At 51.0% G+C, this 16,163-nt stretch overlaps 1 protein-coding gene across 7 annotated transcripts in view; it reads right to left on the bottom strand.

The window, feature by feature from the left end:
* UNC93A (unc-93 homolog A) overlaps window positions 1–15,858 on the bottom strand; it is a 31,356-nt gene extending 15,498 nt beyond the window's left edge. The window contains exons 1-5 of one of the 7 annotated variants that reach the window (XM_057490277.1): window positions 15,742–15,858; window positions 7,985–8,121; window positions 5,491–5,672; window positions 4,336–4,565; window positions 2,956–3,081 (exon numbers count right to left, since the gene is read on the bottom strand). In XM_057490277.1, coding sequence (XP_057346260.1) covers window positions 2,956–3,081; window positions 4,336–4,565; window positions 5,491–5,672; window positions 7,985–8,071 — 625 coding nt within the window. In that variant the 5' untranslated portion in view covers window positions 8,072–8,121; window positions 15,742–15,858. Of the gene's footprint in view, window positions 1–2,955; window positions 3,082–4,335; window positions 4,566–5,490; window positions 5,673–7,984; window positions 8,157–12,694; window positions 12,959–15,741 lie in introns of those variants that run through there. The other 6 variants (XM_057490281.1, XM_057490279.1, XM_036926496.2 and 3 more) reach the window with 6 other exon arrangements.
* Window positions 15,859–16,163: the final 305 nt, after the last annotated feature.

The raw sequence follows: 16,163 nt of genomic DNA, 5'->3' as shown, positions 1-16,163 counted from the left end.
CTCTCCCCACCTCATGGTAACTCGACAGTTTAACGACATTCATTAAACACCGCATGAATGCCTGCAGAGCCCTTAACCTCTGGGGCCACAGCTGCCCACGAACCGTCAGAGCAGGTCACCACGCCTGGGTGGGAGCTGCTGGGCGTCTCAGCAGGAAAGCGTTCTTCCAAGCCAACCCCATCAACTGGTAGTGTGTGAATCAGGTGAGAAAGGGCGTAGTTCCCACTAATGCTGACTACACAGTGCCACCTCGTGGGCAGGGACGTGGCGTTCTGAGCAGCCCACCAGGACACTCATGTCCAGGCAAAGCGGTGAGGCAGCCTGTGGGTGGGGGGCCAGGGGCAGAGAAGCCACATGTTTAATAGGACATGTGTGTGTGTCCCGAGCTGTCCTGTGACCCAGAACCTTCCCAGGAGGCGAGTGTGGGGACACGGCCGTGTTACACAATGAACACACTGCATTTTGATGAGAACAGCTTCACAAGGAAGTGTGTTATGAGGACAAAGCTCAGAAATCTTGGGAAATTACTCTAGGGAGACTGTGTTCTCTGCCCTTTAGTCCGTTTTCTCTTTTCCCTTTCTTTGGTCTTTATGGCAACATAGCCTTGCTAAAGGGAAGGAACATATGAAACCCCGCAGGAAAGTCAGGACCCGAATAATAAGGGACAGTGTCTCCTCATCACATGCGCATGGCCTCGGGTCCACATAGATGTCTGCACGCCGCCCCCAGGCTACTGGGCCCCTGTGCTCCTGGGATGGTGTGCAAGGTGTCAGGAGGCCCAGGGCTGCTGCAGGGAATGCGGGAGAGGCGACTGGTGGCTGGGAAGGTGCACGGAGAGCCACACAACGAGGAGAGGAAACCGGCAAATGGTGGCAGGTGCAGAACCCACCCCCTGTCCTCAACCCCCACCCACGGCCTCCTGCAGCCCCACTCACCCCGCAGCTGGCTCAGCCCAGCCTTGCTCTCTGGCGCCGGCCCACAGCTCTCCCAGGGGCAGCAGCCTCTTGGGGTCATGCCTGAGCCCCCAGGAGCCTCTGCCACCTGTGACCATCTCAGTCCCCCACCCAACTGCTCACCCTGGGTCCCCACTGCCTTCTTCCAGCTCCTACCCTCCATCACATCCTGAGCCCACTATCTCTACTTCTTCCCATAGCCCTTTCTTGTCTCCCTGAGAATCTCAGGCCCTCCACAGAATTCACCCATCGCACAGAGAGAAGCCTCCTCCATGCATCCCTGTTCCACAGCCTGCGCCCTGCCCAGGGCTCCTCCTGCCCAGGGCAGCCCCGTCCTGCTGCTGTACCAGGAGGGACACCTCGCAAGCTCAGTGGACTCTCCCCCCACTGCAGGGCTGTCTGGCCCACCCTCCCGCATCCCAGCCCCATCCACAGGCAAGTCCCATTAGCCCTGAACTCCCCTGAGCTCGCCTCTGTCTTCACTGTGCCACTGTCTTTCCTCTTCTTTCCTCCACAGTTCACTGGACTTGCCCCATAACTGGCTTCTCTGCCCACTGTTTTCCCGCCCTTCCCATCACGCTGACCCCAAGCCTGTCCAGGGAACAGGTGTGCATTGGTCCAGGCACTCGGCAAGCTTCAAGGCCTTCCCTGGCGGCACGGCCTGTCCCTTCTCAGGCTCCGCTGTCCCCCCTCCCACGCCTGTGCGCTCCAGCCTCACTGGCTTCCCTGCCCCGTGGCCTCTCAGCTCCCTCTCTGCTGGTGAGCCCCACCTTCCACCACCTGGCTCGGGACAGCCCCTCATCCCAGCGGCCCTAGAACCCATGCTGCAGAGGGTGCCGCTGCACACCAGCTGTGAGCCTCGCTCGGAAACACTTGTCACCTCACACGTGGGTCGGCTGAATGCAGTCTGACCCCCTGGCTGGACTCTGAGCTTACTGACGTGAGGTTCTTGTCTTCCTGGTTTCTGACCCATGGTGGGTGTCACACACCAGCCCGCACTCTGCTTCGTCCCCACCAAGTGACTGTTTACAAGTGCTCGCTGGGTGCGTCCAATGGAAGTGGCTTTGAGAGACACCTGAATGCCGGGCAGGGTTCTGGCTAGCACCTGCCTAACCGTGGATTCCCAGGGGCATCCTGGACAGTCCCACCAAATTCAATATATTTCAGACCCTTAGTCTTTACAAAGGGCCCATTCCAAGACCCTTTATGAACCCCAAAATTCAAAAATGACAAAGAATCAATTTAAATTCCCTCCAAATGGTTAAAAAAGAAACTACTCTAAAGGTATCCCCTTCAGTAGTAATAAATCTGGACTATAAGAATGATGTTATTTAGAAACCCATTCATGTAAATGTTTTCCATTAAAATAAACTTCTAAGGATAAGAACCATGAGAATTAACTCCCTCTGGGCAGCCCTGTTGGCATGAATGTCCGATGTCTGTGTGCGGCAGCTGCACTGTGACCAGCAGGTGACAGTCCTGAGGCCTCCCTGGTGCCAGGATGGTGACTGCAGGGGACACCATGCCCCACACCCTCCTTTCAGCAGGGACCATTCAAATACCTTCCCCAGAAAAATATGACCGTTTGTAGGGATTTGGGGTTTCCGGGGTCACTGGAACACAGCTGAAATTCAGATAGCTGGCCTACTCACGCCATGTAAGCCAGGATGTCATCCAACATGGTAGTCATCCACTCCATGTGGCCGGTGGCACTCGGGACAGTACCTGTAACTTAGCTGATTAAAATTTAACTAAGCACATGTGGCTGACGGCTACTGTACTGCAGTGTACCGATGAACCATGACCCTCACATCCGAGGAAACCCTATTAGTTAGCAGTGGTTGGCTTATTTGACTTCATATGAAAAAACACCTGAATGAGATCAAGCTGAGGACATTTTGCAGGGTTTTTCAGATGAAAGATTATGCTCTGGGGAGATTACGTTCCTTCCAGCACAGGAAGGAGCCAGGCCTGCTGTCCTTGCCTCTGAGCACGCACATACCCGTGTAGATGCCCAGCAGGGTGTAGATCAGCTCCTGGGAGGGGTTCCGGGTGCTGTTGGTGGACTTTATGTCTAACAGGCAGTCGCTGGCCCCACAGAACAGGAGCTGCTCCTCTGGAATGGCCTCTGGGGTGTGGGAGGCAAAGAGGCAATGTGAGAACACGGGTGTTTTGGAGGCTATGGGGTGCGAGGTGCGTGGTGCAGGGGACGGAGTCTGGGCATGCCCAAGACAAGGCCTCGCCACAGCACAGCAAGACGCGGGTTTGCTGGACCAAGTGTCTCCACAAACATTTCCCCTGAGGCATGTGTCTGTATACTTGATTTTAAGATGTGCTCTGGACACATGTACAATAAGTTGTGGTTACTTATCATATTACTTTCCCGACATAACTGAAAAGTTTTCAACTTTTCAAAATTCAGAATGGGTGTTGGGACCACTGGGTTCTCTTCTAGATTCAACTGTGACCAGTTCCATGACCTCAGGCAGGTATTTCCTACCTTTTCTGAATGTTAGTTTCCTATCTGTTGAAAGAATGAAATTTGAACTATCAAAGACTCTCAGTCAGACCCATGTTAGAATCTCTGGATGGAAGGGGAATGTGTCATAGAGGAAGAACACTCGGCATTTCATTGTTTTTATAAAACAAATTGAATCACATGAAACACCACAAAATCCCCCTTGGCCAGCAAGCTCTGCAGCCCAGCTAATGAGTAGGTGGCATGGAGGCCGGAGGTGGAAGGAGGCATGAAACAGTGATGCTGTCGGAGCCTCCAGCCCTCAAATTCTCTGTCCTGTGGCCACTCAGCAAATTGCACTCACTTGCTGGAATGTCTTTAAACGTGAATTTGTTCCCTCCGTTTCTTACCAGTCATGTTACAGAAACTGAACTTTAATCCCAACTTGCTGGCTGTTGCTGATGGTGACAGCAGTAATGAGCAAAAAATCAGAATCTATCACCCCTATGGCTTCCCATCTTCAGACGCATCAAGCGCCCAGATCAGGGAAGGGACCAGTGGCCTTATGCATAATATTTAAGACACTTCTCAGGGGACTGAATTGGGGGAAATACACTAGGCAAACCATTCTTAGATGGCCTGAAAGGATGGTACGGAGCCCTAACCTGATCCCCCTGGCAGGGCCCTCTGTTTCCCTGAGTACTCCCCTGCACAGGCCCAGGGTGGGCAGGATCAGAATCCTGGGGCACCACTGGACTCAGCCAGCCTGTCTTGGGGTAGTGGGAACCAGGCAAAGCTGAGCACAGGCAGGCTGAGAACCAGGAGGGCCTCACGAGATCCCCTGCTCCAATCCCGGGATAAAGACATGTGCTAATGGGAGCAGGGACCTCCCCACAGTCACCATGGAGCCCTGATCCCTTTTACCTTTAGTGGGCAACTGGCCAAACACCAGGGATGAGATCAGGTTGCCCCACACACCGGATAACTGGAGCATGAGAAAGAAGATGCCGAAATACTGGTTCACCACATCTCGGCCAATTTTCCCTGCCTCCTCCGCGTGTGTGTTTCCCATAATGGTGATGTAGGTGCACTGCGCCGACCACAGAGGCGCTGCTCCGAGTCCCAGCAGGATGGAGGTGGGGATCAATGTGTACCTGTAAGTCAAATGCAAACATGTGGCGCCCTGGGGCCTCCCTTCTTGCCTGTGTTTGGGGGCATACTCCCTGCCTGTCCCATCTAAGGTCCCTCGATGTTCATAAGTCCGGTAGACAGACGGATCCACCATCAGACTCAGCGCCTTTCCTGGTTCAGGTCTGTCTGCAAAATGTCAGTGCCAATCACATTTCTTTGTTTTTGTGATTTTAACAAGCTGGGAGCACAAATAAGCCTTTGTGTTTCTAGGTAATTCTAATCGCTTTACATTAAAAATGATTGATTGAATTTTTTAAATTTTCAAATTTTTAATTTGTGCCCTCTTCCATGGGGATTCTGAATGGAAACTGTGGTAACAAGAAAAAGAAGAATGCGAAGCCACCATAACTGGGATGGCCTAGATAACAAGGGCGTGTCCCTCAGAGATGCTTGACAGGTCTGTTCCTGGGAGCAAGGGCACGTGGCCCTCACCTCTTTGCTGGTCCCCGAGGGTCCCTTCCACCAGGAGGAGCTGTGCTCAGGCAGGTGCCAGGCTCCAGCCTCAGCCCCTCCGTGTCCGCTCTCTGTGACCGGGTTTGCCAATGGGTCACGTTCCGCTAAGTCTCTCTGCAATTCAGCCTCAACACATCAGACCTCCCCCTAGTTTCTGGGGCTGGGAAAGTGTCAGCCTGGTTGGGAGAGGGGAGCTAGAGGCTGAGAGCAGGCTGTGGAAAGGTCAGGATTGGGGCTGGGGGTGGGGGCCTAGCAGAAGGGACAGGACATCATGGTGGGAAAAATGGGAAGACAGCATGACATGGTGCTGCCCCAGGGCTGTGAGAGGAGCTGGGGGAAGCAGAGTGCGTCCTAAAGCAGAGGCAGCAGGCACCCAGCATGGGGAGTGTGGCCGCATGTCCCCTTAGCCACCCCGGGCCCTGGCGTGGGCCATACCAGCTGGCATAGAAGTTGCCCAGGGAGAAGGCCACGTAGCAGCACATGGAGACGACGATGGTCCACTTGCAGCCGAGCTTCTGGATGAGGAGCGGCGGGAGGAACATGGAGGACAGGAGCACCCCGCCGTAGAGGGTGCTGAGCGTCGTCACCCCCAGGCCCTCCTCGCTGTACAGGCTGCTCTGCGGAGACAAGGCCAGCCCGGTCAGAGGCACCCCGTGCGCGGACCTCCGGGCGTGGGCGTGCAGCAGGCTGGGTGACTGCGGCCCGAGACTAGGCAGTGGGCAGCGGAGCCCGGGTGCCAGGGCCACAGCGGGCCGTAGGCAGGCCGGGGCCTGGGCTCGCCGTGGCGTCTGCCCCTATCCCTGCGGAGGAGCAGCTGCTGGGTGACGGCCTAGTGGGTCCGGGCGCCCGGGAGGGGCCAGGGTCACAGTGAAGGTCCCATTTGACCCCCAGTGGATGAAAATTCACATGCGTCCTATTTTTGTTGTTTTTTCACTTAAGTGCCTACCTTGGTATGAAGTGACCAGAAGGCCAGATAGGTGACTAGAACAAAGGGTATCACAGCGGGGAAGCCTGGCTTTTGCTGTGAAGGAAAACCAGCTTAATTGCTTTTTTCTCTTATTTCTTTTGTAAGAGGGAAGACAAATGAAGAATGAAGTAGAAAAGGAGGGGGAGGGGCAGGGAGAACGGGAGGGGGGACAAGAAGGAGGGGCAGGGGCGCCGGGTAGGGATTCTCTCTTGCTTCTCTCTGTGCAGCTGCTCGCATCCCTTCACCCCTCCACCCGCTCTCGCCATCCAAATCTTTGATTTCCAAATGGTGCCCATTCATCAGGTATAGATCAACGGTCTCCAAGGGCCCCCAAATAGTGTCCAGGGAGATCTCTGCTTTGCTGTTGTATTAGCAGGCACGTCTCCACAGTCACCCAATCTCTAGCCCATCCCGCCTGGTGACACTGGTGTCACCCCAGCTGATGACAGCACCTTCCAGTGCAGAGGAAATGTTCTGCTTTTCCTAAGTCTCCCCTTCTGCCTGCCCAAAGCAGGCACTTACTAACATTTGCTGATTAATTGAAACTGAAAGTAACAACAGCCAGGAAAATGCTAAAATCTGGCTGGAAGGTAGAAACAGCACTCTGCTCTGAAGTGGGGGTTATCTGGAAGTTTCTGTTTACAACTTGTTGCCAGGAGTGCAGACTAAGAGAGCTGGTTCAGCCTGAGCCTTTTATTTTCGGAATACTTATGTATTAAGTCCCTGTGTGTTAATGAGCTTGATCTCTATATGTTAATGAGAAACCTGCAGCACTTCTCTGCATGGAATTTCCTTTCCACCCACAGTCCTGCCACAAACTGGCAAGGTATCATAGAGTTTGATTGCAAACCCCTGCAAAGGAAGACAGATTTCAATATCCAAAGGGGGAATCACACTTTAAAGGCAAATTTCTTTTCTACTTGAATGACCATGTTCTGACACCAATATTTGAATGTCTTAGACAAGTTGAACTTTAAACTACACATATGAGAACTGAATTTAGTAAAACCTGGCTTCCATAAACAATTAGGACAGTCACTCAACACTCAACAAATAGATCCTTAAGTGCACACCAGTAAAAGCTTTGTATGCTGCTGTGCTGATACAAAGGAGATTACAATGACAGGGTGGCAGGGGACAGGAGCTGACAGGCATCAGTCACACCCACATACTGGCCACTGAAATGGGGCTGGAGTCCTCAGGGGCCTAGAGCTCCTGGGAGAGACCAGCCCAGTGGAGTCAGGGAGACTTTGTAGAATCATGAAGGCCAGAGATGTAAAGTACAGTAATGGAGTATAGTCAGTTATACTGTAATGACTTTGTATGGTGGCAGGTGGTGGCCACACTTATCACAGTGAGCATTGAGTAATGTATATAATTGTCAAGTCACTGTGTGTACACCTGGAACTAATAGGATATCGTGTGCCCATTATTCTTTAGTTTATAAACGTAACTACCTTGGGAAGATACAACAAATCTACTCCTTGGCAAGCTGACCACTGTCATGGCCATTAGAGGGGCTCTAGGAGGGCAGTGCGCCGTACAGGTCAGACTTACAAGACCACTTTCACAATTTTGCCCAGGGGAGACTCAGAATTTATATGGTCTGGTGGAATCTGATATATTCACATTACTGCCCCTAACCAGAAAGCCAGGGGCATGAAATACAGGATTCACAAGGATTCATCCTGTGTCTCTTTAACCACTTAAAAGCAAAGAATATCTTATCAAATCATCACCCAAGACCTGACTCCCTGTCCAAGGGTCAGGCACACCCACTGCTGTGCAGTCCCGGGAGTAGGAGCTGCACGTACAAAACCACTGTTTTAGAGGAGTTTGGGGGTGAACAAAATAATGAGAGGACAGTTTGGTGGATAATGAGAAACCCCCCATTCCTGGTCACCTGTGACCTGGAGATTCTTGGAGGCCAAGAGAAGACATTCAGAAGGTTCCCACACTCACCTGCAGACTCTGCAGACCCCCATAGGCAGTAAAGAGAAGCAGGAATCCTAAAGAAACGACGAGGACGTTCCTCAGGCTTCTCTCCATGGTGCTAATTAAAGGTGTCAACTCTCAGCGGGCCCTGGGATCGTGGTTCCCTAAAAGAAACCAATCGGGGTGCAGGCAAGGCCACCTGCACCATGAAGCCACGTTTGCTCACATCTGAGTTAAAGTGCATAGGTCATGAAGGCTGTTTTGAGTTAATGCACTTGGTTATCACAGACGATGGAGCACCACGCGGTTGTTACTCATTCACCTTCTCTGCAATCCACACCCCACTCTCTAACGGGACAAGAGATCAGGACTCTAATCACAAGGGGTGTACTTGTCACTTTCCCTGCTAGTTTCCATTAGGTATGGTCCTTACAGCAAACTGAGGACTTTCATATCATATATGTTATATAATGATCTACGCCATTATATTATCTAACTAATACTGATTATATTTATACGACAGATGTGTCTAAGGGCACCTTCCACATTAGGAGAAATTCTCAGTGGTGCAGAATGTGGAATGTACTTCGGTCTTAAAGAGCAAAGTATAAATGTCAGCTTCAAGATACGCAGTTCAAATTCTGGCAGAGTTAACATGATTATAAGGCCCGAGGGCAGAGTATTAGTATCTCAAAGATGATATGAATTTACAACACTGCAATTATTGGTTTAAAACTTTATGAGCATAGATAGCACTTTACAATGTGCAAAGCACTTTGACTTGTATTGTTTCATGTTGTCCCACAGCAGTGCTGTGATAACTATCATCAGAATGCTTAGACCCATTGCCAGACAGAAAACCGAACTGCACGAGAGTTTGGGGATTTGGGATTTCAGGTCTCGGGTAGTGCTGCCCAGGAGAACTTTCTGCACCATCCAGTATGGTGGCCACCAGCCCTAGTGACTACTGAGCACTTGAAACATCACTAATGCGACTGACAAACTGAATTAGTTCAAACTTAAATTCAAGTAGCTACGTGTGACCAGCGGATCCATATGGGACAGTACAGTCAAGTGTTTTAAACAACTCACCCCATATCTCATAGCTAATAAGCAAGCAAAACCATTTATTTATCTAACTATTCAATTACTTTACTCAGTTGTTAGTAAAACTTGGTGTTGAAAGATCGTTTTCAAAGTTCTGTGCAGCCAGTTATTTTTATCTAGTTTGGATCAATAAGGCAGACCTTACCGTGCTGGTAACTTCCCTCTACGGAGGGAAGCCCACTGTGCCATTGGAATAGCATATAAAGGTCTTGCCCTTGCAGCTTAACTTCCCATGAAAACAAAATTTTAGGAAAGTAATGGCTTTTTAATGTAAAGATTAAACATGAATCACCACACTTACACAGACGTGTGAACAAAGTAGTCTAGTAAAAGGGGACACCAACCCCAGAAACAAATAAGATCTGTAGGTTCAAACCATAGCCCTGTGACTTCTTTGCTGGGCAATCCCAGGTGGATCATAAAATTCCCCAAACCTGAGTTTCCTCTTGAAAAAGGAGGGTTGCAAAAGTTCAAGAAGCTAATAATTGTGAAAGCCCCTAGGTTGGCCCTAACACAGTCACCAGTTATGTCAGTTGGCCAAGATGACATTTTAACCCAGAAAAAAATACCAGGTGGAACAATATTTAAAGAAATATAATACATAGCCTGACATGGATGTTTCCACAGCAGTCTTATCATCATTAACAAACTCTGGCTTCTTTATTTTTCAGCAACACTTTAGTTTATATTGATTCTGACCTTGTATAACTACCAGAGAGGACCTATATTTTGGTATCAGAAGACCTTCCTGAGGCTTTATTCTGCTATGCCCCATTTAGACCTACCGCAGAGTCTTCAAGGATTTACTAACAGCCTCCGGGGAGCAGCTTCCTGTAGCTACTGTCCGGCCCTTTCAGCAGTCAGCCAGTGTCCCCGGGGGCCCCATGGGTGACCAGGAACCTCAGAGTCTGCTAGCCTTTGCAAGTCACCTGCACTCCGTCCCTCTTTCCGTCCCACTTCCAGTCACGGATTCATCACCGAGGTCATGCATTAGCCATGTTTGCTATTTCGCTCTCCCTCCCGGCTTTTCCCCTTTATCTTACAAGGGAGTTTTCAGGTATATATATTTTCGGGCATTTTACAGTTTGCCTTGGTCTCTAGCAGGATAAAATGCCCTCCCCCCAGTTTTATTGAGAAATAATTGACATACATAAAAGTTTCAGCTGCATAGCATGATGGTTTGGTTTGGGTATATCGTGAAATGATGCACAGTAGGTTCAACTGACAGCCATCTCATATAGATACAATAAAAAGAAAGGGAGAAAAAAGGAAAAACACCTTCTTCCTTGTGCTGAGAACCCTAGGGATTTGCTAACAACTTCCCTGCACCCCGCACAGCAGTGTGAGCGGGTCATCAGGCTGTAAGTCAAATCCCCAGGGCTTATTTATCTCACGGCTGGAAGTTTGCACCTTTGACCACCTTCCTCCAATGCCCCTTCCCCTTGCCCTCCGCCTCTGGTAACCACAAGTCTGATCTCTTTTTCTATGAGTTTGGTTGTTTATTTATTTGTCAGAGTCTGCATATAAGGGAGAGCACACAATATCCGTCCTCCACGAATCTTCGTGTGATGCCCCCTCCAAGGTGCACCCAGGTCGCCTCACAAGGCAGGGCTGCCTTGTTTTTTATGGGCGGGTGATGTACCATCGCTGTAATTCTTTACCCACTCGTCCCTCTGTGGGCACAAGCTGCTCCCATGTTTGGCTGTTGACGCATTCTTTCTTCTGCATGGTTGGCTCTGCTTTTGAAACTCCCTACTGAATTTCTCAGCTCAGGGACATTTTCCAGCTCCAGGATTCCAGGTTTTCTTTTTTTCTTTATTTTTGCTCTTTCCTTGTGGAAGTTCTCATTTTGTTCATGCATTGTCCTAATCTTGTTTGGCTGTTTGTGTTTTCTTGTAGTTCATTAAAGCTTTCTTAAGAGGATTATTCTGAATTCTTTGACAGTTCATAGGTCTCCATGTCTTTAGGGTCAGTTATGGGAACTTTATTAGTTTCCTCTGGTGGACTCAGATTAACCCGATTTTTCATGATCCTTGACTCCTTATGTCTGTGTTTGCACCTTGGAGTCACTGAGCTCCTCCTCCAGGCTTTACAGGCTTGCTCTGGCAGAGAGTCCTTCCCAGTCGGCTCACTTTGCTCTTCTGGGTGTGTCTGTGGGTCATGTGCCTGCCCGGTGGGTGTGCTATTACAGCTTATTTTTGAGCAAGATAACTGCTGCGGCTCTCAGGGTGGGGGGAGGATACGGGAGATGCCCCCAGCTGAGAACAACAGGGCAGGACTGCTGGCTAGGTTTCCTGCCCAAGTGAGGCTGTGGGGTGGGAGCGGTGGCTGCCTGGATTCCCTGGTCAGGCTTATTAGGGGTGTATCTGGGCCCTATACTCAGCACTAGGTGGGGTACGAATTGGCTTCCGTACCCTGGCAGAACAGCAGGGAGGGACCCAGGGTCTGCACAGCGCATTGTTTGGGGACCTGAATCAGCTCAGGGTGCACTGAATTACCCCGATCAGGGGAGGATACTGGTTTTGCTCTGCAGATGGGGGAGGCCATGGCTGTGCTTTCTGTACAAGAGCCGCTCGCTATACAGAGGCAGGGCTGTTGGATGGCTATGCAGCCTCCCAGGGGCCCTGGCTACGGTTCCTGGTGGGCCAGGCAGAGGCTGTCTCCGTGATGAGTGTGGCTGCAGATCAGCTGCTCTGCTGCACGCAGTGGAGGAGTGGGTCTGAAGCTGGTTGGAATAGAACCCAGCCCACAGCCCAGCTCTCGGACTGAACAGGATCGCTGGCTCTCCTCTGCAGACTGCTGGGTCTGCCTGGGCCTCTCGGCTCGGGTGCCCCGGGGTCCCCGGCTTCCTGGCGTTGCAGGAAGCCCTTCTGGTCAGATGGGGACAATGCACTCCAAACAGGGGGTGGGGCTGAGTCGCAGCTCCCTAGCCTGGGCGGGCTGGGAGGGACGGTCCAGGCCTTCCTCCATTTCCCCAGTGGTCTCTCTGGGTGGGTGGGCGGCGCCAGGCCCCGCCCTCAGCTCCTCGGGACCTGATGGCCCTGCCTGTGCCTGGGGGAGGGCTCCCGCCCCCGCCCGGCTCTGACTCTGCTCTCATTGAGCGGGAGAGTCCGCTGTGCCCGCCTGCTTCTTGGCTGGTTCTCTGGGCCACCCAGACTCCGGGCGCTGCTGCCGGAGCTTCTGGTCAGCCCGGGCTGAGGGCGCTCTCCTCCCCACAGAGGTGGGCTGTGACCCAGCCCCCTGCCTGGGCGTGGGCAGGCCGGGCTCTGGGGGCAGAAGAGCTCCCCACCTGGTCCCACCAAGTTTACTGGTCAGGGTGTGGCTCCCCCAGATGCTGCGGCTGAGCGAGCCCCGGGTTGGCCCATTCCTTGGGCACCACAGGAAGGACGTGTGGGTCCCTGCTCAGATGTGGTGGGCCCCTCCCTCTCCTCTTCATAGACTCCCGTGGCTGAGCCTGGGACTCCCCCGTGCGCCTGCAGGGTGAGATCAGGCCAGAGGCCCCCACAGGACCACCCTCACTGCTGGGGGGCTGTCCTTGCCCACTGGAGGAGCGGGAGGCTCAGGAGGGCCGTCAGGGCGCTTGCTGGGCAGGCCCAGGGACAGTGTGGTCAAGGGTGGCTGTGCTCTTACCTCCTGGCATGTCCATCTGCTGGTCTCTGAGGTGCAGGGCGCCTCAGCCTGGCTCCGTGTTCTAGGGTTCCTACAGGGGTGTCTTATTCTTAAACAGATGCTAGTTCTCGTGAGGAGGAGCAAAGTCAGGAACCACCTCCATCACCCTCTTGGTGATGTCACTCTCCCAAAATACTTAGAAGAGAGACCTTCCAGTCATGGCCCCGCAGTGTGACGAGGACACTACATTTTAAGTGTAGTCCGGATTCTTTCCTCAGAACCAAAGGGACACAGACTGCAAAGTGTGTCCCCGCCCACGTGCACACTCCTGCCGGGGTGTGGCCGGCGTTTGGAGAGGTTGGGAAAGTCGACCTTGCAGCCAGTTTCAACATCAGCAGCGATGTAGACTTTTAAGCTTTAATATTTAAGAAGCACATTTCATAAGGCCATCACTGCCATAGACAGAGATTCCCCTGATGGATCTGGTAAATTGAAGACCTTCTGGAAAGGATTCACTATTCTAGATGCCATTCAGAACATTTGTGATTTGTGGGAAGAGGTCAAAATATCAACATTAACAGGAGTTTGGAAGAAGTTGATTCCAACCTTCATGGAGGACTTTGATGGGCTCAAAACTCCAGTGGAGGAAGTCACTGCAGGTGTGGAGGAAACAGCAAGAGAACTTGAATTAGAAGTGGAGCGTGAAGCTGTGACCACATGGTTGCAATCTTCTAATAAAACTTGGATGGATGAGGAGTTGCTTCTTACATATGAGCAAAGAAAGTGGCTTCTTGAGATGGAATGTATGGGTAAAGATTCTGTGAAGATTGTTGAAATGATAACAAAGGATTTAGAATATTGTGTCAACTTAGTTGATGAAGCAGCCACAGCATTTGAATAATGGATCCCTATTTCGAAAGAAGTTCTTCTGTGGGTAAAATGCTGTCAAACAGGATCGCATGCTACAGGTAAATCATTCGTGAAAGGAAGAGTCAATCAGTGCCACGACTCCACTGCCATCTTACTTTAAGGAGTTGCCACAGCCACCCCAGCCTTCAGCGGCCACCAGCCTCCTCAGTCAGCAGCCTGAACATCAGGACAAGACCCTCCCCAGTGGAAGGATTATGACCTGAAAGCTCAGATGACAGTTAGTATTTTTTAGCAACATTTTTTAATTAAGGTGTGTACATTGTTTTTTTAAGACATAATATTATTACACACATAACAGACTATAGTATAGTGTAAGCATAACTTCTACATACACTGGAAAGCCAGAAACTTCCTTGGGCTCATTTTATTTCAACATTATTTTCTTACTGAGGTGGTCTGGAACCACACTGGCAGCTTGCCCGAGGTCTGTCTGGGCTAGAGGATCACATTTTAAGTCAGTTTCCTGCTAAGAAGCTAAAGACTCCTTTTCATTTCAAAGAGGTCTAATGAACAGTTTACTCTCTTAAAGAGATTACGTATGTAAGTATGTGAACACCAATTTTCTTGACATTTAAGTGTTGACATTTTTAAAATATAAGCAGTACTAAATAAATTCAAATTTTCCCTATTCATTAGTTAAAAATTCATCTACATAAAGATGAACATTGTATATATACGGGATGGAAAAACTTATCACCTAAGTTAGGAATTTTAGACTTTGGAAATAAATATATTTGGTGCTTTCTGTTGATGTTAAACAAACAAACAAAAAGGAAAAGCAGATTTTATGAACACAACCCTGACTTGAGAAGCGTTTTCTCCGGGCAAGCCTCCAAAGCAGGCAGAGCGTTGGTGCAGCTGGCCCCACAGCTGGGCCTGCCGGCGTGGTGGGGACCTGGCTGAACAGACCCCTGGGCCTGCGTGGGGGCCTTGCTCAGCTGGCGCCCCGTCAGCTCCTTCCCATCACTATCAGCAAGAGCAGGACCCCACTCAGCACAAACTCAGTGAGGCAGGACCTAGAGCAAGACGAGGAATACTCCCAAGTAGTTCCCCTCACGTGCTCTTTCAAGCCCTCCAGGCTGTCCTGAGAGCCAGGGTCTGCCCTGCCCCGGGGCCCTGAGCTCCACGCCCACCTGGGCCAGGAGCAGCCTCACTTGCCCAGGGCACCTGCATTTTGACCAGAGCAAGGAACCCCTGGTCCTCACCTTGGCTGCATCTTTGCCTTGTCTTGTCTGCCTGACTGTAGAAGGAGCGCCAGGGACGAGATGTCCACTCTCGCACTTGGGACGCCAGAGCCGCTGGCTCGGAGCACACTGGCACACGCACACAGGCATGCACACACCACTTCGTTTTCCAAATGCACGGTCCCACCCTGCCCAGCCAACCTCTTCCGCCGCAGCTGCAGAGGGCTGCCTTCTGCTGTCGCCCCACGGCGACATGCTGGGTGCCTGCCCTATGCCAGCTATCGTTCTCCGTGCTGGGACCACCGCACTGATCACACATCGGGGGCCCCTGTTCTCATGAAGGCTTAATTCTAGTTCAGGAGACAGATGATAAGCAGCAGAGCAAATAGAGAAATCAAAACTTTCAGGAGGGGATACTTGTCCCCCAAATAAAGCAGCTCTTAGGCGAGAATGTAGCGGAAGGTGTCACATTTTGTTCACACCACCACCTCCAACATCTCCACAAAGGTGGCAGAATAACACCTGGCCCTTGTTACAGCTGCTCAGCTCCAAAGATATCGACCTAGATGATCTTCTCTCAATAGAAACTGAAAGTCCCAGGTCTGCTGCTTACAGGCCACCTCAGTGAGCTCAGCCCGTTGGAGCTCACAGCCCTTTTGACTGAACAGAGTCCCACCAAGCCTGCGAGGAGTTGAGGACCCTGGACTATAATCTGGACAGCCGGGGGCCAGGCATGCCTGTGCACAACATCTCCATGAGGGGCAAAGTGACACGCCGGGCTGTCCAAGGTGGTTTTCAACCCGTTGTTCCTGTCTACACACACACCACAGCGACACAAACCACCTCAGTGAATCTCCGAAGGTAAATTTGTGCCTTTGCTCCTATGATGCACATGCCCAATAAAATTTCCATTTTGTCCCCAAACCAAATAATGCCATCCTATATCAATTTTACCTAGTTTGGTGGCCTCAGCGCATCTCTCTTGTAGCACATAGCTGCTTCAGTCTTGGAGAGTGTCAGGACTCTGAGAGGCGTTTCTGGTCTGCTCTGGTTGCAAAGCAAATGACTGACTTTCCGTAGCACACTGGGAAATCGTTGAGTCACACCTGTTTTTGCCTCAGAAAGTGGCAAAGCCTGCTCGTCAGTTAGAGGCTCCCAGCAGCGGCTTATCTGGGAATGACTGAACTGTCTTTAGGGAAGATTTGCTGGCAAACTGTAGAAAGGTGAGCGGGAGGGGCATCTGATGGCTCAGGGAGAACATTTTATAAAGACATCTAATGAAAGCTATTGCTTTGTTTTGAATAGCAATAGTACCAACTCCCTGTACTGAAAGAAAAAGATCCACATGCGTATATACATATATGACTATAGATACA

The sequence above is a fragment of the Manis pentadactyla genome, chromosome 12 (genome assembly GCF_030020395.1).
Source record: "Manis pentadactyla isolate mManPen7 chromosome 12, mManPen7.hap1, whole genome shotgun sequence".
Lineage (NCBI taxonomy): Eukaryota > Metazoa > Chordata > Mammalia > Pholidota > Manidae > Manis > Manis pentadactyla.
This window is presented reverse-complemented; position numbering and strand designations above follow the sequence as displayed.